Source organism: Hermetia illucens, chromosome 4 (assembly GCF_905115235.1).
Source record: "Hermetia illucens chromosome 4, iHerIll2.2.curated.20191125, whole genome shotgun sequence".
Lineage (NCBI taxonomy): Eukaryota > Metazoa > Arthropoda > Insecta > Diptera > Stratiomyidae > Hermetia > Hermetia illucens.
The window spans coordinates 95,399,544-95,425,680 of NC_051852.1; the positions used below are offsets into that span (position 1 = coordinate 95,399,544).

The 26,137-nt window shown below is 42.5% G+C and overlaps 4 protein-coding genes across 4 annotated transcripts; 2 read left to right on the forward strand and 2 right to left on the reverse strand.

Annotated features, from left to right (window-relative positions):
* Nucleotides 1-3,099: 3,099 nt before the first annotated feature.
* On the forward strand, nt 3,100-12,096 carry LOC119654968 (cytochrome c oxidase assembly factor 4 homolog, mitochondrial). The gene is made up of 2 exons (XM_038060628.1): nt 3,100-3,265; nt 11,777-12,096. The coding sequence occupies exons 1-2, from the start codon at nt 3,188-3,190 to the stop codon at nt 11,891-11,893; spliced, it is 195 nt and encodes a 64-aa protein (XP_037916556.1). The 5' UTR covers nt 3,100-3,187; the 3' UTR covers nt 11,894-12,096.
* LOC119654003 (peptidyl-tRNA hydrolase 2, mitochondrial) lies at nt 11,949-12,290 on the forward strand. Its single transcript, XM_038059165.1, has one exon. The coding sequence runs from the start codon at nt 11,949-11,951 to the stop codon at nt 12,288-12,290; it is 342 nt and encodes a 113-aa protein (XP_037915093.1).
* A 24-nt stretch (nt 12,291-12,314) lies between these two features.
* Nucleotides 12,315-19,204, reverse strand: LOC119654966 (methyltransferase-like protein 25). Its single transcript, XM_038060626.1, has 3 exons — nt 18,792-19,204; nt 18,529-18,732; nt 12,315-13,264 (listed from the first exon to the last, which is right to left on the reverse strand). Exons 1-3 carry the CDS (start codon nt 19,170-19,172, stop codon nt 12,368-12,370), a joined length of 1,482 nt encoding a protein of 493 aa, XP_037916554.1. The 5' UTR covers nt 19,173-19,204; the 3' UTR covers nt 12,315-12,367.
* Nucleotides 19,149-19,610, reverse strand: LOC119654967 (protein LTO1 homolog). Its single transcript, XM_038060627.1, has one exon. The coding sequence runs from the start codon at nt 19,599-19,601 to the stop codon at nt 19,185-19,187; it is 417 nt and encodes a 138-aa protein (XP_037916555.1). The 5' UTR covers nt 19,602-19,610; the 3' UTR covers nt 19,149-19,184.
* Nucleotides 19,611-26,137: the final 6,527 nt, after the last annotated feature.

The following is a 26,137-nucleotide window of genomic DNA, read 5'->3' on the forward strand; positions in this document are numbered from 1 at the left end:
TCCGCGAGTCATAGAGTCATCAACGTATTCAAGGTTTAAGGATAGCTGTCGTAATCCATTGAAGCCCTTCACGTCCTCTGGACAAGTTAGCATGAAGAACTTTACTAATAACAAAAAGAAATAATCCCTCTGACAGGGTGTACCCTGACGGACTCCACTTTGGATTTCAACTTCCTCTCAGACTTTGTGTCGGTGCGGCACATGACATTTTGCGCCATCAAATGTTACAATGATAATAGCTATTAGCTTCCCCCTTGTTCCTCCTGCCTAGAGCAGTCGAGAGACTCGTTATCAAGATCGATATAGAGCAGATGAAGCGGAAATCTGAACCCCGCACACTATTCCAAAATGGTCCGTGAGGTGTTGGTATGGTCAACGCTGGAAGATAATGATAATAATCGTTGGTGCGACAATGCCTCGCTCAGAGTAGATGGCCTTCTGCTCTTAAGGATCAGACCCTTTTTCTACTCTCTGGAAAAGGTCTGGGGTTTCCGTATAAGTGTAAGTAGCGATGAATTGCTCTACAAGAAAACCGATAAGCGACTTTACTTCATTAGAAGACATTGATGGCCGATATGATTTCTCTTCTATTTGGATGAGCAGTCTGCAATCGCATATTACTGTGACTAGACATTTAATCCACAAAAAGCTGAATTTCGCCGGATGTAATGCGGTTAAGAACCGTGGTGAAGCGTTCCTTCCACCTTTTCAGCTACTCGACATCGTGGAGTGTCGACCTTCAACGTCCTTCACAGGACCGTCGGAAGGTTTACAACCATATGCAAGTTCTTTCGTGATACAGTATACGGTTCTGAAATTATTGCTACCCGCGGCAGCTTCTGTTTTCCTGACCAGTGCAACAATAAATTCCCTTTTTTATGCCGCAAACTATTTTAAACTCACGCACCGAGCTCGAGCGCGTGACTCGCACCCATTCACCTCCATGATTCCGCAATCAGCCAAATCTTGAGACGTAGTTGACGACCTGAGTAGTAACCGAGAATAGAACATTTTTGATAGTAGCCTAAGGCTTATCAATATTCTCAAACGAGTTACTCAAGGTGTGCCGTCCGATTAGCAAGATATGTTAGCTCCCTCACTGTTGACAAGCGGATCCTATAAACGGTGTTGGACTTGAGGAGTCTCCTCTCCTTAACATGTTTACAGCCGAACTTAATTAATTGATTACCGCCGGTAACGGAAAAGAAAAAATGTTCTCAAATCAACACTGACGGTTATATTCGCTTAATATAACCATATTCTGTGTATTCAAAAAATGTCATTTTAGATATGAAAAAAACTTAAAAAAACAAAAAGAGAATGAAAAAATTGAGGTTTTTTCATCAAAATTGTAGTCGTTTCTTGTTTGTTTTTGATTGATTTAGAAGCCAGAGATAATAAGCTTTTCAATATAGATACTGACAATTATCATCATCATCAACGGCGCAACAACCGGTATCCGGTCTAAGTCTGCCTTAATAAGGAACTCCAGACATTCCGGTTTTGGGCCGAGGTCCATCAAATCGATATCCCTAAAAGCTGTCTGGCGTCTTGACCTACGCCATCGCTCCATCTCAGGCAGGGTCTGCCTCGCCTTCTTTTTTAATTCATATCATAAAAATAAAAGTAAAGCAAAAAAACAAAATTCTCCGCATATTCAAGGTGTCAAATATAAAAAGTGTATTGTCAAAAATAAATAAATATAAAACTGAAAATTGCAACAATTAATATTTCGTCTGTCTTCCTTTTGCCCTAAGAACTGCTTCTAGTCTCTTCGGCATTGATTTCACTAATTTCGCTGTTACTGCTGGTGATATTTTCTGCCATTCATCCATTATACTGGTTTTTCAGGCAGGCTATGCTAGTTAGTTGCGTCCGGAGAGTTGAGTGGTGAGAGCACAAGGCTGTCGTATGCCGGTTCGAATCTCGCTGGTGACAGCAGAATTTGTATCGCGATCTGACGTGGGATACCAGTCGACTCAGCTGTGAATGAGTACCTGAGTCAAATCAAGATAATAATCTCGGGCGAGCGCAATGCTGACCACATTGCCTCTTACAGGGTACTGTGATCCTGCAGTGTACCGTTACGGTCTTGAATGAAGTACTCTAACATACTTCAATGTCAAGTTTCAATTGGATTGTTGCGCCAACGATTATTATTATTACGCTAGTTCTGTTCGTTTTCCGAATGTTCCTTTAAGAGATGTTTCCATAAATGCTCTATTGGATTAAGCTCCGGTGATTGTGGGGGTGATCCTGTTGTTTTGGGGTGTGATGCAGCAGCATGTTTGGGATAATTATCTTGCTGGAAGGTTCAGCTGCGACATAATTCCAATTTCTCTACACTACCGGGAACATTTTCATAGATTTCGTCGTTATGTAGGCTACAGAATCAGGTAGGGGGCCAAAAATTCTTCGGAGGACTCTTCTCTCGAACTCGGCCAAGAGTTCGCAATTTTTCTTGCTAAGAACCCAAGTTTCCGAGGAATACATGAGGACTGGCAATGTCTTGTACAGTAAGAACTTTAATCCTATGGTGAGACGTTCCGAGCGGAACAGTTTTTCTAATCTGAAATAGGCTCTCTGTCAAATCATCCGCCCAATTTTCCCCTTTGCGGGGCGTTCGTTTGCCCTGCTCGAAATTCTTGTTGCTATGGAAATGTGCGGGTATACGAGTAGCCCACCCTAGTGATAAAGAGAATATCTGCACATCTATCCCTTCGGAACCAAGCAATTGATGAAGTTGCACATCTTCAAGATAAAACCTAGAGTTTTCTGGGCAGACATGAGAAAACATTTCATTTAAAGAATGGGATTACCATCTTTACCTCTACCCCCTCTACCGAGGGCCCGTTTAATTTTCACCTGGGTCTGTACTGCTGCTTTTTGTGTATTATTGGATTCGAAACGCGAAAACATAGAAAAGGTCATCAACCATCAAAAGATATTCCCGCATACAAACTGAAGCATTTCCGGATTATCTCAAAACCGTTAAAGGTACCTCAAGATGCAATGGTATTGTAGCCACAATGTTGCTAGCTTTACTTATTTAGGAAACACACTTAACATGTTGCATAAAGAATTGACAAGTGACAGATGGCCGCTGTTACAGCTGATCTGCCGGTGGTCAAGCGAGGCATGCATTGAGTGGACAAGGTGGGAAGTTCGTTGATTTTTGGCTTTAAGGATGTCAGACAATGTGGTAGATCCAGTGGAGGCTATGTTGCAGCGTACGGGTTGCATTGAACTTCATTATAAAGTGCAGGTAATTTCTACGTTTTCATTTACTAGAAGCTTCCGGCAACGTTCAGTTCTTCATGTTCTGTGCTAGTAGTTCGTTGCGGCTGTAGTCGCCCTGAACGTATTTCAGTTCTTGAATTGAAGTTTCATCAGCGGCGAGAAATCCGCTCCTAAGGCAATTTGCCTCATTACTCTTTTCACAACATGTGCATCTGTCAGATGATTTGAACTATAGTTATGTAATGGGTTCACCAAGTCGAAGTATGTGCGAATCTACGGTTGGTTATCTCCAGACTTTGGGAAAAAGACACCGCTCTCGAAAATTGGGCCAATTAACAAATTCCAGTGGGAAAAGTCTTTGACGACTCGGACCGTAATATTTCCTTGTACTCCACCGCAACTAACAAAGTATCTAAGAATCGTTTATATATCGCAGGATTTCCGTCAGTAGATGTGAGGGTGCACGCTGCAATTGGAGTAGCACTAAAAGTCTGGTCCAAAGGTGGTTTGCTCACAGAAAGTGTTCCGTTGATTCCACTACCTGATCACAGGATTGAGACGTATCTTGAAGAATTCCCATTCTGAACATAAGCTCAGCTAGTGACTTGTGGCCCAATCAGATTGCCAACAATATTTCTGCTGCTCGACTGGGTAAACTTTGCAGTATATTTGTTTGAATAAGTGTTTGGCCAGGGCAGAGCTTGTAATTATCACTCGCCGTGTTACTCTGCCAATAGAATTCACTCTCGTTTAGGTTGTTTCTTATCATTTATTTGATCGACTATACGCTTCGGGCTGATTCCAGTTAACTCGTTGTGGAGTGCCGTCCCCACGTACTCGAGGAGCGCGTTCAGACCCGAGTCTGCAAGGGACTGAAGTGGCTCTGCCACGTTGAGAATAGACAGGGAGACCTCGAATATATTGTAAACGAGGGAAGTCAATTCTTACAAGTGAACCCATAGGAATAGTAAAAACAACAGATTACAAATTTTGCAAAAATGTGACTTCCGGGATATATATATGGTTGCCATTTATTCTTTGGTCGGTTACAGAGTTTCAGCTCCGAGACGCCCGCATTCCTTCTCCTCTGTTCTGAGCTAAGTGTTCTTGGGGCGACCCAATCACCGGCCACCTTAGGAGAGCGGATTCCATTGCATGGCGTAGCCCGCAATGCAGTTATCGCCCCTCCTTAATGTGTGATCTATCCACTGCCACTTCCGCCTCCCGATTACAGTGCGAACGTGTGCCGGGCCAGGCCAGCGAACTCCGTTGGCGAACTCTGCTTTGGATAAACGCAATAGCGAATTCTCTTTTGTATTGGCACACCGTACGCTGAACTTCCCGGGATTAATCAACCCACGATTCGGTAGTCAGCCAGATCGTACAACGCCCTTTCGGGACTTGGCCAACGACCTGCGTAGCACCCGAGAAAAGACCATTTTTGATGGCGGCCCAAGACTCCTCTATATTCTCAGGCGGGTTACTAAGTGTATCTGCCGCCCGATCAGCAAAATAACTCTCCCAATGTCGAGCAACAGCTGGATCATACAAGCGGTGCATGTTGAACTTGGGAGGGCGCCGCTCTCCAAGCATGCGAGAAGTGGCGATGATCCCTTTCGAGGCCGATGTCAGCGCTTCTCTAGTTACGCACATCCAGGTGTCAACTCATAAATTTACTGTTAATCACAAAGTGGTCGATCTGATTGCTCATAAGGTGTCGGTGAGTTCTAGAATGTGCCACTAATGACGAGGCGTCGGAAGCAGTATAAATCTACAAACCTCAAGTTACTGTCGTTACAGTCCCCTAGATCGTGTTTCCCGACGAAGGTGTTGTCAGAGCTTACCTTGGCATTCAGATTATCCATAACGATCATAATGTCACCTTTAGGAAACTCCTGCGGAGGCGTTGTAGTGTGGAGTCGCTTAGCTCCATACCAAAGTATCGCAACTCACTACTCACTGGAATTTCACCCGCGTGAGTGGTTCGCCTACCTGTTGTCAGCAAATTGACAGCCAGTAGGCTGGCGGAACAACCTGGCAGAGAAAGCAGTCTGCCATCAACGAAAAAATATAGAGTATCGTCAACAGGAGTAATAGTTTTTCATGCTTTCGAAATTTTCTTGTTGAGTTATTTAATTTCGTTAACCAGAATATGCACATTTGTTTTCTTTTTAATCGAAATGTCTGAATGGAATATATTTTATGGAATATAAAATGAACGAAATATATTTTAAGGAATACCAAACGAATCAAAATCACGACAATTAGTGGCTACTTTCGAATAAAGTCACGCAAATTTACGTGAATTGTTTAAATTTAGAGTGACTAAACTTCATTTTGGAATTTTGATAAATTCTCTTCAGTTCGTGTGCATTTTTGTAAGAAGAATTCAAAGGGCATTCGGTACACGTTAAAGTGCGGTCGCCAGCGCCTGCATCGGCCTCTCCACAGCATCAACTTAACTTCACAGTAGATGTCCGCCAGCGCTAAACGACAACGTGAAGTTGTTACTTCCCCCGAATCAAAGTCTAGCTCATTCACAGCTGCAGGAAATTCAGGGCGTCCGCCAATTGTACGCGGTTCGCTTTCCAGTGACAATCTTGCTTCGCCGCCGGCAACGATCGTAACCAGTGATTTCGTGTCAGAAGATGTTCTGAACTACGCGCCGGATCAGTTTGTGCTCATTCCGCCAAAGCCTGCAGTCGAGTCGCAGATTTCATATTTATTTTTATTATTCGATCAGTTAAATTATCATTCGTTTTGTAAGGTAAAAATGTTATGCCGCAGTTTTTTAAAAAAGCAACAGAGTTGGGCAGATTGTGGTCTCCGGCGCTCCTTTGGTTTTCCTCATCCTATAGCCAGCATTTGGGTTCCAGTGATTTCGCTCTGAAGGGTGAGTTCCGCTTTGGTTCTGGTTAAGTTTTTACGTTTTTCGCATGTTGTGGGGCTTGGACGACGTTTACTCCAAGTAACTCTGTCTATTTTGCAAACGTGGCTGTTATCAACAGCGCGACAAACGCCTCCGTATCCTCGTGGCGGTACGGGTGCCACCGTTTTGGCGACGTAACTTCCGGAAAGCACCCACGCCATCTTGGCCTATGCAGACTCCAGATCTTTAGAGGTATTAGCAAATACTGCTGACAAAGTTCAGCAGGTGCATACGTGCCTCGGGGTCAGTGAAGTGTTGCGGGAAGCCACGGGCCAAACTGGTGAGCTTCAGCAAACGTTGGCAAACTTGGCGGCTACCGTCTCTACGCTGGCGGCAGCAGTCGTGGCTTTGCGTTCCAGAGGTAGGTCCCGAACTCGCTCGCGGTCCTCTGACCGAAATGGGCAATCGGGTAGTCGCGCGTTGGGCACCTGAACGAGTCCTGCAATTTGCTGGTATCATCGCATTTTAGTCGACAAAGCAAAAAAGTGTACCATCCGTGCACGTTCGCATCTTCCAAAAACTGAACTCGTTGAGAGCTCTGACGGCGGCTACCCAGAACGCAGCACAACGCAATATATGATCCCTAGAGCAAGCGCCATTACCTGGTCGACAAAGGCGCAGACGTCTCATTTCCCCTTGTATCGCGGAATCACAAACTGGTTCCGCAACAACTCAAACTAGCGGCGGCAATCTTGTAGTCGGAATTCTACCAGAAAGCGGATCCCAAGTGAAAAGAGCGCACCTTACTGTAGCCGTAGTAACTCAAGACCGGATTCGCATTTGCATTGCGCATTGGATTTAATGTGTCAAGAGGCAGAGGAGCACTCCCCAGTGTCCAACAATCATACTTCGCTTAGGCCCAGAATGATCAGTTGGGATTCCCGCTCGAGTTGGAGAAAGCGAACATTCTGGAAACGCTCATTCCCGTTGTCGAGAGGCGTGTGCATATTCCAGAAACCAATTATATTCCGTTTTCGATAGCCAAAGGTCGTAGTTGTGAGGTAAGTCCCTATTCGAGGCGCTGTTGATGTTTTGGTAGGCTTTGAGTGTATTGTTGAGTCAGAATTTACATGGAGAAAATTTTGGAGGTGAAAAAACTTTTTTTAAGGTTTTGTTTAAGCGATTTCACCGGATTTTCTCCAGCAGCCGCATCTTTGGAGCTAGCCCCATGAAACCCAGTCTGCCTGCGCATTTAACCTCTTCCGTCGTTACATCACATGCTATGCAAATGGCCTGTTTGGACATCACGAGATTCTTTTCCGCCATTGCATCAGCATGTTACTTACCAAATGGTATATTTGGCCTCGACGTGACTTTCTTCCGTGTCAGCAATTCGCAGCGCAACAGCAGGTGTCGATTTGCCGCCAACAACCAAATTTATAATAATAAACAAGTGTTATTGTGTTGTGTACAAGAACACTTTCAAAGCAATGTGTAAACACGGAAGGGTCAAACATAGGTGACTTTAAGAATAGCATTACTTTTAATTTGGAGTAGTCAAAAAGCCTCTGAACAGAGCTAAAGTGTTCTAACCGAGAACACTTTATTTCGCGCGGTAATTACTTTAACTCGCTTATGCAATTAATTAGTAAAAATTATTAAAAAGAAAAAAATAGAATATTGTGCTTAGAAATAAAAGGTTTGTTGAAGTGGAGTCGCGAGTGTTTTCTTTAACTTAATCCAAGCCAATCAAGTAAGTATTATTCCTAACCTTTTAGCGTTTCCTGTTTCAGTAGTGTTTGATTACCCCATCGTTCCGAAGTTAAGTTTCGGCAACCCGGAACGAGAGCAACCACGGTCCTCTAATTAAACATCCAGGAGTTAGTGCGCGAGCTTGGCCAACGCCCAAGCAGGGTAGTTCACTGGAAGAGGCCGTTTAGGAGAACGCTGAAACAGGTTTTGTGTAAAACAAAACCTAATTAAAATCGATTTAATGTCTGTCTGTCACACGCATTTTTCTCGGAAATGATTATAGCGATTGACACCAAATTTGGTGGAAAAAACGGGAACTGTAAACGCTCACACATACAGTCAGTTACATCATTTTACGTCAAATTAAGGGGGGAGGGTCCCCATACAAAAGGTTAGTGCTTTCCGAATCTGGTCTCAGTTTTGACAGTTGTTCGAAAGGTGCGGGAGTCGAAAGTGACCACTTCTTTCACGGACCAATTCTCAGAAAATAGCCAATCGGCAAATCTGAAAAAAAAAAATCAAAAAGCTGCCACTAGATAGTGCCTAGGCTTCGAAATACCTTCCATACCGATATCTGTTCAGATACAGTTAATAATACTATAGTTTTTAGTAATTGACTGCAAAACCCTCCTTAAGTTAATCCGAGAATTCTACTAAATCTCGTGGAAGTTGCATTATTACTAACAAAGTTGTAATAGGTCAAAGTTGTTGCTTCTATGCAAATTCAAGACTTTGAATGTCAACATACCCGAAAGTGGATATTTTCACATAATATATGCATATATTACGTGCTACGTACGTATAATGGAATACGTGTCCACTCAAATTTTTGGATAAAAGAAATACACAAAACCTTTCATACCTGAAGTGTCTAGCTTCCGGTTTCTCGACTTGTATTGCTTTTGGAAAGCTATTACTTCTACACAATTTTCTCTCTTTTCACAAATAAGCTTTCGTATTCTAGAGTGAACTCGTTATTAAGTTGTATTGCTTCTAAACTTCTTGTTGTGTTATCAAAATCTTCAAAAAATATATCCTTTCGTCCTGCATAAGATGGCAAGGCGGAATCCTGTCAGTGAAGCTGAAAAAGCTGAGCTTTGGTTATCGTAAATATGCACATTCCAATCGTTTGATTGTGAAACATTTTTACGTAATCATGATGTTGTTAAAAAATTTACAAAGCGCACAATTATGACTGGTTCAAAAAGTATTCAGATCAACATCAAAAATTAAATGCACGCTGTAAAGGAAAAAAGCAAAGAAGGAACAACATCGAATCGCACTGGTCAAATAAAAACAGTATACACAGGAGACTACAACTTTGAAACCGTTGATAATTTCTCCTATCTATGGTCGAAAATCACGACCGATAACAGCTATGACGATGAAATTCGCGGATGGCTATTGGCTGCCAACAGAGCTTACTTCAGTTTACAAAAACTGTTTCGTTCGAAACGTCTCACCATAAGGTCAACGCTCTTATTGTACAAGACTATCATCTTGCCAGTCCTTATGTATTCTTTGGAGAACTGTGTTCTTAGCAAACAAACTGCGAACTCTTGGCTGCGTTCGAGAGAAGAATCCTCCGAAGAATTGTTTGCCCCCAGAGGAAGATGGACGATTTCGTAACCTACATAACGACGAAATATATGAGCGATATCTGGTTGTGGATAAAATCCGGCTCCGGTGGGCGGGTCACCTAATCCGTATGGATGAAGATGATGCAGCCCGAAAAGTCTATAATATAATATCTATGGTAGAAAAAAAAGACGAGGCCGATCCTGCCTGAGATGGAACGATGGCGTAGGTCAGGAGCCCAGACAGCTTTTAGGGATATCGAATTGATGGATCTCGGTGCAAAACCGGGGTGTCTGGAGTTCCTTATTAAGGGAGGCCTCGACCGGATACCGGTTGTTGCACCGTTGATAATGATGATGTAAAGGTACGACCGCATCTACGCGGCGCGATTATTCAGCTGCGGTTTGTATTCTTTTGTTAAAATGTTGTTTGGAGTGGACTGCTCGCTAGTGAAATATGGGCATGGCGCGTCGCAACAGTTGTCGCGTAGCGTACATAGGTCGTACTTATTATTGTACGGAAACAAATTGTTTAAACGTAATTCATTTCACTTTCAAGGGTTATTCGTTACTTCTATTGTTTACATCATTTAGTCAAATGAAAGAAAATAGATTGTGGATGGATCAGGTGGACTTAAAAATTGTTGACGTGACATGCGAAACGAATCAAGAATATTCTTGCGTCGTAACTTCGGTGTTGGCTCCCTTATAGGTTGGTCACTTTTTAGTATCCACAGTAGTTCGACTTTCTTTTCCTCTGCATCAAATAGACAAGAAGAAATGCTAGGACCTTTTTGATGGTTGCTAACTTTCATTTTTAAGGAAAGGACAATGAAATCATCCGTTTATCAACTACTAATAACCATTGGTTTCAAGTTGCTCAGCTTTCTCTATTATTAGATTCAAAACGTAGTGTCCTGATTTACATGTTATTGAGAAGATGTGGACAATACTTGTTTAAGCTGTCTACGCTACTTATCTCTTAAAGCAAAGGATTTAAGAACTTTTTAAGAGTGGGGAATTTTCAAAAAACTAACCTCAGGGTTTACGATCTCTGAGAGTGTGGGATTTTTACCCACTAAAACCACCTCTCGCCAATCTATGACAGATTTCCTCTTCTAACAGCTTTCTTTGCATATTTAGGTTTGGGTTTTATTGAGAGAAGAGACCCTCCCTGTGCTCCATCCCAGCACTTTGGTTGGCTTCGCTGAACAATTGGCTGTTCCTCAGTAGCTTATATTTTTAGGCATCATTTATGTTAGTAAGTCGTTTGGTTTTACTCTTTTTAGTCGTCCCATTATATTAGCGATATCAGTCAATTTTCAGACTTCGTTATTTCTCTGATGACTTCACTAACCAACTGTACTTTAAGGTCCCTATCCAGAGCCACATAACGAAGGAACCCGAGAGCGTCCACTATGCTTCTAAGTACTTTATTTTAGAACGTTTCTATGATCTTTAGGTTGAATTCTTTGGCACGGCCCAGAGCTGGATGCCATACGTCCATATGGGCCTTAAGATGTGCTTATAAATTAGCACCTTGTTGTCGGTGGTCAGCTGGGAATTCCCCCCCAACAACCAGTACATCTGCCTGTATCTGGCAGTTAGCTCGTCTTTCTTTCTTAGGATGTGTCTTTTTCAGTTGTGCTTAGCATCGAGTGTCACACCTAAATATTTGGCCTCATTCGCCAATGGCGCATCTTGCCCGTTTGTGATGACTTTAGCTGGATTCTCTTTCTAAGGTTTTGTGTTCGTCACACGCATTTTTCTCGAAGCTAGCAGCGATTAACACCAAATCTGGTGAAAATATGGGAACTGTGAACGCTCACGCATACAGTGAGAAACATCCGTTTACGTCGAATTTAAGGGGGGGCATACATGCAAAAGGGGGGTGTACATTTTTGTTTCCCCAAGGCGGGGAGTTCAGAGGATCGAAACTGATCATTGTCATTACATTACATTTGTAAAATAAAATTACATTTTTTGGTTGATCGAATAAACAATTTTTAGTTGGAAAGTTTTCCATTTTCGTAGAATATTAACGCATTTTTGCACTAACAGATTCTGCTCTCCAAGCCCTACCTACAGCGTGGTCTCAGCACTGACCCATATGCACCTACCATACCTAACTGAAAACTGATGTTGTGTGGTGGCCTTGTAGTCAATAAAGGAGGAAACACTGTCCACTGCGTTTTAAATAAGCTGATCAAATTTTAAGTTAACACGGCCTTTCCAAAGCATAACATAGCTGAAATCAGACGATCGGTCATAGTCAAATAAATTCATTTAAGCACACATTTGCCGTTTCACTATCTAAATCAAATTCTTTACTTTACAGGAATGCATTGCCGAAACGCAAGACTGGCGAAAGTGTCAAGATCAGGTTAAAGACTTCAAGAAGTGTATGGAAACTTACACAGAGCAGCAACGAGCAAAATATAATAAAAGTAATTGACATGTTTCAACTGTGGAGGCGAATATTTTCATCAGTCACATCGGATCCTCTCAAAATGGTCCTTGTCGTTCGTGGGGATTTGAAAATGGGTAAGGGAAAAACGGCTGCACAATGTGCCCATGCATCAATTCTTTGTTACGAAAAATGTCTACATAAAAATCCTAAACTATTACAAATTTGGACTGACACGGGGCAACCAAAAGTCGTCTTGAAAGCAGAAAGTCTCAGTGAAATGGAAAGTATTTATAGAAAAGCAAATGATGCAAACATTGTAGCCGCTCTAGTCCGAGATGCTGGCCGTACCCAATTACCTGCAGGATCTGTGACCGTTTTGGGGATCGGTCCCGACACAATTGAAAATATCGATCAATTAGCGAAGCACCTCAAATTACTTTAGGATGTGAAATAGTCAACAACAATGGACTTTGTTATTTTTTATTGAAAATATATAATTTTTATAAAATAAAGTGTATTCTACCTTATTGCAACTATTCCATAACATCTAGGCGAAGTCACTGGGTCAAATAAACGAATCAAGTAACTTTTTTCGATGCCTTTCTCTTTCAGGTACAACAACCTGTCCAAAAGTATTAAAGACTCGATAACCTGAGCATAAGACATCCTTACCAAATAGAACAGACTTATGAGGTTCTCCATGTTCGCATATTTTTCCAAGATCTCGTCCACATAACTGGCTTCTAGCCGATCAAGCTGCAACTGACATTTCTCATCGCATCTTTTCAAATACTCCTTGAAATTGGAGAATTTCTTTACTTTCCCAACTCGCGGGGTTTCTGCAACCTCTGGAAACTTTTCTTTCATGATTACTTCTAGCAAAGCACGGTAGAAAAGAGATTGTGTATTTAAATCGCTTTTCGTTTGGGTCCTGTGTATTGATTGTGATGCCAACATTCTTGCGTTTCGACCCAACTTCACTTCTTGACTCTTCAAATAATCGCTCATGGGGAATCCCCAACTGTTACTTCTAGAAATCAGTTCTGTATTGGTGAAGTTACTGTCATTGGTGCAGTAAGCTTCCGAAAGTAGATGGTAGCAGCACCCCACATTGCACAGAAGTTTTATGTGGGCATTATTTGCAAACGCCTCCAAGCACGTAGAGGCTAGGTTACCGCATGTGTGGAGACCAGTCAAGCACATTTTGAAATCATCTTCTGTGTCGAAATGTTGTCTGATTAGAAGACCAAAGTCGGTTTCCTTCGTAATATAGTTATTAATTGATTTATATCTTGAGGAGGCTGATTTGGTAACCTCTTCACTACTATTCCTTTCTCGTGGTTTCTTTGTTCGTCGCGGTGGTGTTACGCCCATGTTTATCATTTCTGTTCTTTCCTTGAGCCCCGTCCATGCTCGCTGAAAAAGGAATTAACAGATCATATATGCTAAAATGCTTGAAGGTAGCAATTTGAAAATGTATAATCATATTTTTGCGTAGATTAAATATTTTAAAAAGATCAGTAATTTGTTATTAGTACTCTGATGTATCATTTACATAGCATGTTGATCTCCTTGTCCAAATAAAGGAGGGTCGGAGGCAACGTATCCTCAATAAAACAAAAACAGAATGCTGAACTCAGGGAACAAGATAAATAAAGGATAGTTGGGAGTTACTCTGTTACGCTCAACGCTACCTGATTTCTTTAGATGGTTAAAATGTCTTGGAAAAATACTAGGGCGTTCATCTACGTCGACGCGGCGTAGGTGAGCCAAACAAATATACGTTAAATATAGCTACCCTGACTGAAAATACAGAGAAATTTGCAAAAGCCCCTTGGAAGAGGTGCATTGATATTTGCGCTGTACAAGAAATACGATGGCGCGGTGCCAACACCTGTGACATAGATAGGAGCAAAAATAGTTGTAAAATTCTCTATTTTGGTTGCACTCGCAGCTTGCTGCTGCAGCGAGGTGAAATCTGAGAGTATTCTCGATCCAAAGCGGAGTCCACCAGAGTTGCATCTTGTTACCAATATTATTTTTTCTTCTTATCGATGACATTAATCACGATGCCTTGTCCGGAGGATGTGGAGGAGTTCAATAGACTATCACATCTTTGCTCAAACACCTTGACTATGCTGATAATATTTGTTTGCTTTACAGGATCATGAATCTTGGCCAAATGGCCCCGGATATCGAAAGAGATGCTGGGTACGCCACGCTCTCCGAGCATGACCAACGAGTGGGTCGCCTCAAGATCACTTGAAGCAGAACAGTAGAGAAGGAATACAGACATCTCGGGGTGTCCTGGGGGAGCGCATTTCAGGTAACCGCGAGTGACGGCGCGTACAGGAGGTTGATGCGCTATACCCCACCAAGAGATAAATTCCAACCGTATATTTTTTTGGGGTAGTGTGCATTCACGCACAGAGTATTGAACTTTCGTCGTCGGACTACCAACTAGACACCTCCCCATCGTCAGTGACTTAGCCTGGATACGTTTGTCACGTTGCTTCGAGCTAGTCCCCAAACTCTCCCGCAATTCGGAACCTTCAAACACGGAATTTCTTTCACCAACGTGGGAGGAGGGAGGAGGAGGAAAGGAACTGTCAGTTAGAGGAGCAACCTCCTCCACCGGTCGAGCTCTATCTTTTTTGCAACGAGAAGGACCCGAATGTAATAAGCAACTTGGCTTCACCTGTCAGCACTCCTCGACAATGTTGTCTGGAGAGAGATCCCCTGTGTTTAAATAGAGCTGCGGAAGAAACCCATCCCACCTTCTACAAGAAAACAAGTGTGATAGGCGTCGCGCACAACTCCATTGCAAAATACACAATCCGGAGATCGTGCCTTTTCAATCTTGTGCAGGTAAGACTAAGAACCTCCATGCCCACTTAATTATTGGGTAAGGAAATAGTCACTCTCACCATGCTTCCGATTCAGTCACGCACCTAAGTTAAGATGAGCTGCGCAGTCCATCTGCCTCTAGTTTCATTTTGCCAAAAGAGTTGCTACTCGTCTAGGGTGCGTTGCCGTTCTTCACGAGCAACCACCCCCTTGGCTCTTCTTCCTTGCGCTTGTATATGGCTTGACGAACCTTAGCAAGAGAGGCAACGGGGATCACTCCCGCGATCACGGCCACCATCACGGCCTTTTCAGAGACAGTGCGATACGCAGACGCCACTCGCAGAGCTGCCCGTCTCTGCACTTGCGCGAGGCGTTTACAATATACTTCTTTTTCAAGAGCGTCAGCCCATACCTTTGCGCCGTAGAGAAGGACAGACTCTGTTGAACTTGTTGCCTGCTAGATGAAGGACCCCCAATATTTGACCTTAGCCTACTTAAAGCCCAAAATCCGACTGCAGCCTTATTCGCTGCTGCTTTGATCTGCTCACCCTCGACGTGACCTCCATCCTCCTCTGACCCTCTAGCGCCTCATAAAGCAGGGAGCGGTTCCGCAGATAGTCCTTCACTATCCGTAAGAGATAATTCGGCACGTGGAAAGTATTGTCTAGTGTGCCTAGAATATCTTTCCATCTTATGGAATTAAAGGCGTTTCTGACGTCAAGCGTTACGAGAAGCACCACCCGACGAGTTCGGCGGTTATGTGCCTCCGCTCGTCGAACGGCATCCACGAATTGCATGACAGCATCAACTGTGGATCTCCCTGCTCTAAAACCGAACTGGTTTGCAAATAAATCTCCGGCAGCGCGTATCGCTTCAGCGAGTCTACTTCTGATGAGCTTTTCGAGCACTTTTCCACCAGTATCAAGCATACATAGTGGGCGATATCGAGGTCGCCTTTCCCTTTGCTGATCAGCGCAAACGTCGCTACCTTCCAACGAGTGGGAAAAATGCCCTCGGCGTTGAATGCGCCGAGCAGTAGGTCTAGCCGGTGTTGGAATACCAGTTTGTATACCTCTGCTGGAATATAATCCTGGCGCCTTCTTGCTTTTCATAGAGAGGACTGCCTGTACCAACTCTTTTACAGAGAAAAGTGGACAGTCCTCCACGGCAACATCATCCCATACGGGGAGCGCAGGGAATAGTGTCTGTACAATGCGGTCCACTTGCTCGGTTTTAACTAAACAGTGTTTCCGCAGAGCCCCAATTTTTCGGGTTACCAGTTTGTTTCACCTCGTCGACCAGATCCTGCCAGTAGCAAGCTTTGCTTTTGTTTAGGGCTCTGCAATTTTCACCGTCCGCGAGTACATAGAAGGTTTGCCGTTGTTATCACGTTCATAGCTGAATTTGCGACATTGTCGGCTGCAGCGCCACCGCCCCCAGAAGTACCCACCAGCGCGGCCCCATCTGTTCCAAGAGTTTCGACAAACCTCCCTGTGTTCGCTTTCGCAACCTTCCATGCACAGAAAGAGCGCCGGGGTGGCGCACACCGAAAGTTTATGTCCACCACTTCGAAGGCAATGTATTGATGGTCGCTTGCCCAGAAATCTTCCAGAACTCGCCACCCGTCCACCAGCAACACCCGTGATTCCGAAGCGAAAGTTACGTCTGGAATCCTTCCCTCGCGGCGTAGGCGCTGGAACGTTGGGGTGGATCCAGTGTTTAGAACTGCCAGTCCTGTTTTCGCGGCTATTTCCAGAATTCGTTTCCCTCTTGAGTTTGTGTGAGGCATGCCCCATTATAGTGCACTGGCATTGACGTTACCCAAAGCATCAAACCTGCGGCGAAAGTCCGGCATCATCTCATTCGGCGTAAGATGGACACTGAAAAAGTTATCCCCGAACACCAAACTAGACAAAGCCGTCCGCTCGGCCTTGGGTAAGAACCCTAAGGAGAGTACCGTCCCGAATCTATTATATATGGCACCATATGGTGGGTCATTGTTTCGGTACTCCTCACTATTGAGTACTAAATTAGCTTTGGTTTCCGCACCGAACTGCGCTAGCACTCCGGTGCATATTGCTTTGTAGGATGTGAATCATGTTGACGGGGGCGACCCGGATCCGTATCCTACACACTACCCAACCAATTATGATTTTCCCGCTGTTAAGAAGCCTTAATTTTAAGCAGAGGTTTTCTGATGGCGCGACGTGTTGTTGTCTCTTGTCCCTCTTCGCCTTCTTCTTTTGAACCCTGGAGGGTACCCTGAGGGAAGTCTCCTTCAGATGTCTCCTCCTTTGGTTTTTCCCCAGTTCGCTCTGCAATTGGCTGTCTGCGATCATTTGGTACTCGTAGTGTTCTCATCGGGAGGCGTTTCTGTTTTCCGCGGATTTTCTCCTACTCTCCATGTCCGCCTATAATATGAAATTCTGTCCAGGAGCTCCTACAGCTCCATTATCCCGTTTTTCACCCCTTTGCTGGCGTTTTTCTGGAGGAACTTCGCAGATCATATGGGCTTGATAGCTGCCGCGCATTTTTTATAAGCCTTTCCTTTTCAGTTTGCGCAGGGTAGTCGACAACCATCCTATTCGACTTATATTCGAAACCATTTGGTCAGTTTCGGCTGTTTCCACTGTGCCTCTTTCACAATTATAGCACTGCGTGGTACTGTCTGGGTTCCCGTCTGCGTTGCACTTTGCGATAACTCTTCTCCGTCTGCGAATCCCGATGTCTCGTCGGGTATTTCAGCCCTTGTTGCGTCCTTCGTTGGGCGATGGGGCAAGCGGCGCATTTTCGTGCTTCGTATAAACGCATCACTCTCCATTTCCACTATCTTCTTGAGGTCATGGGCGTTGCAGAAATCCACAAACCTCCCACCATTAAGGTGGAAGTCTCCTCTCAACTGCGTGCATAGCACTGTACAATTGTGGTGCTCCTTAACTTGGACCGGAATCTTGTAGTCAGAAGTCTATCAGAAACCGGCTCTCAGGTCAAAATAGCACCCGACATCGGATTTGCGCCAGTTACAACTTGATTTTCCAGAGTACAAAAGCACATTATAATAATCGTTGGCACAACAAGCCAATTGCCTTGAAGTGTATTAGAGCACTTCATTCGAGACCGTAACAAACTACAGGATTAGAGTATCCCATAGGAGGCAATGTGGTCAGCATTGCGCTCGGCCGAGATTATTACCCTGATTTGACTCAGGTACTCATTCACAGCTGAGTTGACTGGTATCTGACGTCAACTCACGCTACAAATTCCACTGTCATCACTGAGTTTTAAACCGCGACACAACAAAACCACATTCCCGCAAGAGTAAGAAGGGTATTCTCTAGAACTCCACCATATTATTTCGCTTGGAAATTGCCAGCCCACAATTTTCTAACCCTTTTAGTCGTCTCTTACGACAAGCACTGAAGATTTCGAGTGTATTCTTAAGCTCCAGCTCACAAGGGTATCCCAGGATAACTAACGAGTTTTTCGCCCTAGAATTTCGCAGGGGCGTAGCCTTTCGGGAAATCGTGGAGGGAGTTGAAGGACATTGCCACAAACCGACAATAGTGGTCTTAATCATAGTATTTATCGGTTCACAGGAGAATTCATTCTCTCACTTTCTTCTACAATTCAAAAATGTGCGGTTAGTTTAGGCTGGACCACCCCCTGAAGACTTCTTTTTACACTCTACGTCGCAGCAGTTGCGCTTGGCATCTATTTTCTACTTTTCGCCTTCTCGAGGAACAAGCGAAGCAAAATTGAAAGCTAGAAACGTTGCCCAATGCATCCTTACTATTTTTTATTGATTCGGGGTTTACGTCTCTAAAATGAATTACCTCCAATTTCTTCATCCGCTTCTGTGATCCTTCGGTGTTAACTTCACTGGCATCAATCCCCAGCACCTTCATGTTATATTGCAAAGCCAACCTAGACGACAAATACCCCTTCCCATCGCCAGCATCCAAAACGTACATGTTATCGGCTGCCAAATCTGATAAGTTGGATGCTAACGTAGACACTAATTTCGAAACGATTTCGACCTGCGCGACAACGAATTTGCTGATTCAAAATGCAATACTTAGGGAAACTTCATACCAACCTCATGATTTTTCTTCTCGTTCATGAATTCCCTGATGTTTACGGAATCGTCCTGCACGTTCGCATCCACTCCGATGGAACTCAACAATTCAGCCTGCGACAAAAGGACGCCTTCTAATTTTTCTAGGTGGTAAGCTTCCGAGTTTGAAATGAAATTATGTAAGCTGGGGAACCTACTAGGTTGCCCACTGGCCAAAAACAGCTTTGTAGCGGCCTCAATGTCTCCACTGCCTCCGACCTCGTCTTGGATTGCCATCGGAATGAACTTCTCCCATAATTTCTCTGTTATGAACTCGACCATATGGCAATTGATAAATTGGTGAGACGTCCTCAGGTAGGAGAGGATCTTGTCAATATGCGAGCGTGTTAGTTGCGCATTCATGTTTCAAGGAAGCTAGAAAGACAAATCCTCGCTTTTCTTCTCGTTTCCGCTGCCGGTCCTTTCGATATGCAAGCGAAGAACAGCTTTCAGCCGTTTGAACTGAGTCCTAATTTTGGTCACCTCTGATAGTATGTCCACATTTGGATCGTTAGTCCTGGGAAAGGACTCAATCGAGTGCTTCAAATTCTCCAGGAGCTGCTTTGCTGGCCGTGAGTGCGCTGTTTTCAAGAAGTAGCAAATGGTTCCATAGTAGTCACCGAATTCCTTCCCGAGTTCGTATCCTTTTCCGTAGCCCAGTTGGTATCCCTCGATATTCCCTTCTGCCAAACCTCTTTCGTAGCCTTCGTTGTATCCTTGCTTGGTTAAAGACTCCTCAGTCAACAGTATTTCATCAAACACGTCGTTGATATCCCTCTCCGCCGACACCATTTCAGAAGACAAAACTGACACTTTGACACAATGTTTAACCTCAATATTCTATGCTGACAGCTTATGTGGCAAGAAACTTGGCATCATGTTGCTGGCGGCTTCTTAAATTATCCGGGGCATCGTGTGGTAGACAGAACCTTCCTTCAACACCTAGTTTTCATTTCGCAAGCAACGATAATGGAACTAAGAGGAATTATGTATTAACTAATATAATACAAAAGAAACATCCTTATCGTTGTACAGCTGGCATTTTGGGAAATAGGACCACACGCCATAAACAATGAAGAGAAGGACAAACTTGGCAGGAAGCAAAAATTTGGTGTCTGTCTAAATTTCAAGCTCTCATGATCCGAAATCCCATGCCTTATCAATAATAACCACCACTAACTTATCGCAACATACCCCTTAAGATAGCGGCATCGTTTCGAGTTCTAGATTACCAATATTTTCAAAACAAGTCGGAATACCGGAAGGTCGCGCTTCGGGTGTAAAGGTTTTGTGTTCATCTTATGTAAGAGATTTCAACGCATATTTTTCTACCCGTATATAGCTACAAATCCAATATATTCCTTCATATTTTTCCAAACATAAGACATATTACAGCCATAGATATTATCCTCACCCTAAACAAACAAACTGCCTATTTTCCAATACTGCACAAATATATCCATGCATATAAATTGATCGTACCCATATTTCCGATTTACTTCACGGCTGGTTTAATGTACAAATATATCTATCTGAATTAGACACTATCCGCAAACTTCCTTAGCACGCATACACTATATGCCTGCATACACACATGTCTGTTTGGAGTAATTGATATTCATATACAAATGACTAAAAAACTAAAACAAAATAATTCTTTCCGCCCCCATTCCTAAGAACACATTTCATTGTGGTGTTGAAATGTGATGATCACGTCATACAAGTTCTAGAGTGCACGAAATTCACAAAAACTGGCAAAGTTTTACACCCTTGACATGCACCCTTGCCAAATTCTGTACTTCTGGAATGCACGTAAGGGGGTTACCGGGTAAATGTCTAAACTATGGAAATATACTGTTATCAAATTTATTTGTCCAGATATCGAAACCGGATGTATTTTGAAGCCTAGATTTCGTATAGATGCACCACTGAGACCTTTTTCAGATTTTTCCGTTGGACAGGTTCTGAGAACGCGTTCTCTTACACCTTTTGATGGTCATATTTTAAGTCCTCACTCCTCAATGTTTCATACAATTTCACACTTTATTTTTTTTTGGGTGGTGGTGCAAATCGCATATAGGTTGGGTGGTCCAGGTCCTAGGAAAATTGTTGAAACTTGGAGGAATCTTGGCAAAATCTCTAAACGCTTATATCTCCATTAATATTGAGAATTTCGATAAAGGAGCTTAATTCGTGATCACTACTATTAAAGCAGGGTCTGAGCTGCACAATCGTATATAAGCTAGCGGCTCTGGCCGTCTTCAAAATTCCTGAAATTGCTTCACTAGTGATCACCACTATCGGGGGAGCGTCTCAGCTTCAAAATGGTATATAGGTTGTGGGGGCTGAGTCCTACAAAAATTGCTGATTTTTGAAGGAATCTCGGGAAAAACTTTAAACGCTTAGAACTCCGTTAATATTGAGAATTTCGCAAAAACGAGCTTAATTCGTGATCACTACTATCGGGGGAGGGTCTGAGCTTCAAAATGATATCTAGGTTGTTGGGGCTGAGTGCTAGAAAAATTGCTGATTTTTGGAGGAATCTTAGGAAAAACTTTAAACTCTTATGCCTCCATTAATATTGAGAATTTCGCAAAAAGGAACCGAATTCGCGATCACTACTATGGGGCAGAGTCTGAGCTCCAAAATGATATACATGTTGTCAAGGATGCGTGCCGAAAAAACTGCTGATTTTTGGAGGAATCTTGTGAAAGACTTTAAACGCTTATATCTCCGTTTATATTAAGAATTTCGCAAAAAGGAGTTTAATTCGTGATCACTACTATTGGGGGAGCATCTGAGCTTCAAAATGGTAATGGTAACGTGGGGGCTGAGTGCCAGAAAAACTGCTCAATATTGGAGGAATCTTGGGGAAAACTTTAAATGCTTATATCTCCGTTAATATTGAGAATTTCGGAAAAAGGAGCTTAATTTGTGATCACTGCCACTGGTAGAGGGCCTGAGCTTCAAAATGATGTATAAGATGTGGGGTCTAGGTGCCAGGAAAATTTCTGATTTTTGGCGGAATCTGGGGAAAAACTTTAACCGCTTATATCTCCGTTAATAGTGAGAATTTCGCAAAAAGGAGCTTAATTTGTGATCAGTACCACTGGTAGAGGGTCTGAGCTTCAAAATGGTATATAGATTGGGGGGTCTAGGTCCCAGGAAAATCTCTGATTTTTGCAGGAATCTGGGGAAAAACTTTAACTGCTTATATCTCCGTTAATATTGAGAATCTCGCAAAAAGGAGCTTAATTTGTGATCACTACTGCTGGTAGAGGGTTTGAGCTTCAAAATGGTATATAGGTAGTGGGGTCTAGGTGCCAGGGAAATTTCTGATTTTTGGAGGAATCTGGGGAAAAACTTTAACCGCTTATATCTCAGTTAACAGTGAGAATTTCGCAAAAAGGAGCTTAATTTGTGATCACTACTATTGGTAGAGGGTCTGAGCTTCAAAATGGTATATAGATTGTGGGGTCTAGGTGCCAGGAAAATTTCTGATTTTTAGAGGAATCTGGGGAAAAACTTTAAACGCTTATATCTCCGTTAATATTGAGAATTTCGGAAAAAGGAGCTTAATTTGTGATCACTGCCACTGGTAGAGGGCCTGAGCTTCAAAATGATGTATAAGATGTGGGGTCTAGGTGCCAGGAAAATTTCTGATTTTTGGAGGAATCTGGGGAAAAACTTTAACCGCTTATATAACCGTTAATAGTGAGAATTTCGCAAAAAGGAGCTTAATTTGTGATCACAACTAGTGGTAGAGGGGCTGAGCTTCAAAATGGTATATAGGTTGTGGGGTCTAGGTGCCAGGAAAATTTCTGATTTTTGGAGGAATCTGGGGGAGAACTTTAAACGCTTATATCTCCGTTAATAGTGAGAATTTCGCAAAAAGGAGAAAATTTCTGATTTTTAGAGGAATCTGGAGAAAAACTTTAAACGCTTACATCTCCGATAATATTGAGAATTTCGCAAAAAGCAGCCTAATTTGTGATCACTACTACTGGTAGAGGGTCTGAGCTTCAAAATGGTATATAGCTTGTGGGGTCTAGATGGCAGGCAATTTCTGATTTTTGCAGGAATCTGGGGAAAAATTTTAAATGCTTATATCTCCGTTAATTTTTAGAATTTCTCAAAAAGGAGCTTAATTTGTAATCACTAATATTGGTAGAGGGTCTGAGCTTCAAAACGGTATACAGGTTGTGGGGTCTAGCTGCCAGGAAAATTTCTGATTTTTGGAGGAATCTGGGGAAAAACTTTAAACGCTTATATCTTCGTTAATATTGAGGATTTCGCAAAAAGGAGCTTAATTTGTGATCACAACTAGTGGTAGAGGGTCTGAGCTTCCTTATAGTATATAGGTTGTGGGGTCTAGGTGCCAGGAAAATTTCTGATTTTTGGAGGAATCTGGGGAAAAACTTTAAACGCTTATATCTCCGATAATATTGAGAATTTCGCAAAAAGCAGCCTAATTTGTGATCACTGCTGCTGGTAGAGGGTCTGAGCTTCAAAACGGTATACAGGTTGTGGGGTCTAGCTGCCAGGAAAATTTCTGATTTTTGGAGGAATCTGGGGAAAAACTTTAAACGCTTATATCTTCGTTAATATTGAGGATTTCGCAAAAAGGAGCTTAATTTGTGATCACAACTAGTGGTAGAGTGTCTGAGCTTCAAAATGATATCTAGGTTGTGGGGTCTAGCTGCCAGGAAAATTTCTGATTTTTGGACGAATATGGGGAAAAACCTTAAACGCTTATATCTAAGTTAATATTGAGAATTTCTCAAAAAGGAGCTTAATTTGTGATCACTAATATTGGTAGAGGGTCTGAGCTTCAAAACGGTATACAGGTTGTGGGGTCTAGCTGCCAGGAAAATTTCTGATTTTTGGAGGAATCTGGGGGAAAACTTTAAACGCTTATATCTTCGTTAATATTGAGGATTTCGGAAAAAGAAGCTTAATTTGTGATCACAACTAGTGGTAGAGGGTCTGAGCTTCCTTATAGTATATAGGTTGTGGGGTCTAGGTGCCAGGAAAATTTCTGATTTTTGGAGGAATCTGGGCAAAAACTTTAAACGCTTATATCTCCGATAATATTGAGAATTTCGCAAAAAGCAGCCTAATTTGTGATCACTGCTACTGGTAGAGGGTCTGACCTTCAAAACGGTATATAGGTTGTAGGGTCTAGGTGCCAGGAAAATTTCTGATTTTTGGACGAATCTGGGGAAAAACTTTAAACGCTTATATCTCCGTTAATATTGAGGATTTCGCAAAAATCAGCTTAATTTGTGATCACTGCTGCTGGTAGAGGGTTTGGGCTTCATAATGGTATATAGGTTGTAGGTTGTAGGCGCCAGGAAAATTTCTGATTTTTGGAGGAATCTGGGGAAAAACTTTAAACGCCTATATCTCCGATAATATTGAGAATTTCTCAAAAAGGAGCTTAATTTGTGATCACTACTATTGGTAGAGGTCTGAGCTTCAAAATGGTATATAGGTTGTGGGGTCTAGGTGCCTGGAAAATTTCTGATTTTTGCAGGAATCTGGGGAAAAACTTTAACCGCTTATATCTCCGTTAACAGTGAGAATTTCGCAAAAAGGAGCTTAATTTGTGATCACTACTATTGGTAGAGGGTCTGAGCTTCAAAATGGTATATAGATTGTGGGGTCTAGGTGCCAGGAAAATTTCTGATTTTTAGAGGAATCTGGGGAAAAACTTTAAACGCTTATATCTCCGTTAATATTGAGAATTTCGGAAAAAGGAGCTTAATTTGTGATCACTGCCACTGGTAGAGGGCCTGAGCTTCAAAATGATGTATAAGATGTGGGGTCTAGGTGCCAGGAAAATTTCTGATTTTTGGAGGAATCTGGGGAAAAACTTTAACCGCTTATATAACCGTTAATAGTGAGAATTTCGCAAAAAGGAGCTTAATTTGTGATCACAACTAGTGGTAGAGGGGCTGAGCTTCAAAATGGTATATAGGTTGTGGGGTCTAGGTGCCAGGAAAATTTCTGATTTTTGGAGGAATCTGGGGGAGAACTTTAAGCGCTTATATCTCCGTTAATAGTGAGAATTTCGCAAAAAGGAGAAAATTTCTGATTTTTAGAGGAATCTGGAGAAAAACTTTAAACGCTTACATCTCCGATAATATTGAGAATTTCGCAAAAAGCAGCCTAATTTGTGATCACTACTACTGGTAGAGGGTCTGAGCTTCAAAATGGTATATAGCTTGTGGGGTCTAGATGGCAGGCAATTTCTGATTTTTGCAGGAATCTGGGGAAAAATTTTAAATGCTTATATCTCCGTTAATTTTTAGAATTTCTCAAAAAGGAGCTTAATTTGTAATCACTATATTGGTAGAGGGTCTGAGCTTCAAAACGGTATACAGGTTGTGGGGTCTAGCTGCCAGGAAAATTTCTGATTTTTGGAGGAATCTGGGGAAAAACTTTAAACGCTTATATCTTCGTTAATATTGAGGATTTCGCAAAAAGGAGCTTAATTTGTGATCACAACTAGTGGTAGAGGGTCTGAGCTTCCTTATAGTATATAGGTTGTGGGGTCTAGGTGCCAGGAAAATTTCTGATTTTTGGAGGAATCTGGGGAAAAACTTTAAACGCTTATATCTCCGATAATATTGAGAATTTCGCAAAAAGCAGCCTAATTTGTGATCACTGCTGCTGGTAGAGGGTCTGAGCTTCAAAACGGTATACAGGTTGTGGGGTCTAGCTGCCAGGAAAATTTCTGATTTTTGGAGGAATCTGGGGAAAAACTTTAAACGCTTATATCTTCGTTAATATTGAGGATTTCGCAAAAATCAGCTTAATTTGTGATCACAACTAGTGGTAGAGTGTCTGAGCTTCAAAATGATATCTAGGTTGTGGGGTCTAGCTGCCAGGAAAATTTCTGATTTTTGGACGAATATGGGGAAAAACCTTAAACGCTTATATCTAAGTTAATATTGAGAATTTCTCAAAAAGGAGCTTAATTTGTGATCACTAATATTGGTAGAGGGTCTGAGCTTCAAAACGGTATACAGGTTGTGGGGTCTAGCTGCCAGGAAAATTTCTGATTTTTGGAGGAATCTGGGGGAAAACTTTAAACGCTTATATCTTCGTTAATATTGAGGATTTCGGAAAAAGAAGCTTAATTTGTGATCACAACTAGTGGTAGAGGGTCTGAGCTTCCTTATAGTATATAGGTTGTGGGGTCTAGGTGCCAGGAAAATTTCTGATTTTTGGAGGAATCTGGGCAAAAACTTTAAACGCTTATATCTCCGATAATATTGAGAATTTCGCAAAAAGCAGCCTAATTTGTGATCACTGCTACTGGT

Coding starts and splice junctions, on each gene's coding strand:
- LOC119654003 (XM_038059165.1), top strand. CDS start 11,949: ATGGTCCTTGTCGTTCGTGGGGATTTGAAAATGGGTAAGGGAAAAACG.
- LOC119654968 (XM_038060628.1), top strand. CDS start 3,188: ATGTCAGACAATGTGGTAGATCCAGTGGAGGCTATGTTGCAGCGTACG. Junction 3,266..11,776: donor AACTTCATTATAAAGTGCAG/GTAATTTCTACG, acceptor TTTACTTTACAG/GAATGCATTGCCGAAACGCA.
- LOC119654967 (XM_038060627.1), bottom strand. CDS start 19,601: ATGGTGTCGGCGGAGAGGGATATCAACGACGTGTTTGATGAAATACTG.
- LOC119654966 (XM_038060626.1), bottom strand. CDS start 19,172: ATGAATGCGCAACTAACACGCTCGCATATTGACAAGATCCTCTCCTAC. Junction 18,733..18,791: donor ACGAGAAGAAAAATCATGAG/GTTGGTATGAAG, acceptor GTTGTCGCGCAG/GTCGAAATCGTTTCGAAATT. Junction 13,265..18,528: donor AGCGGATGAAGAAATTGGAG/GTAATTCATTTT, acceptor TTCCTTTTTCAG/CGAGCATGGACGGGGCTCAA.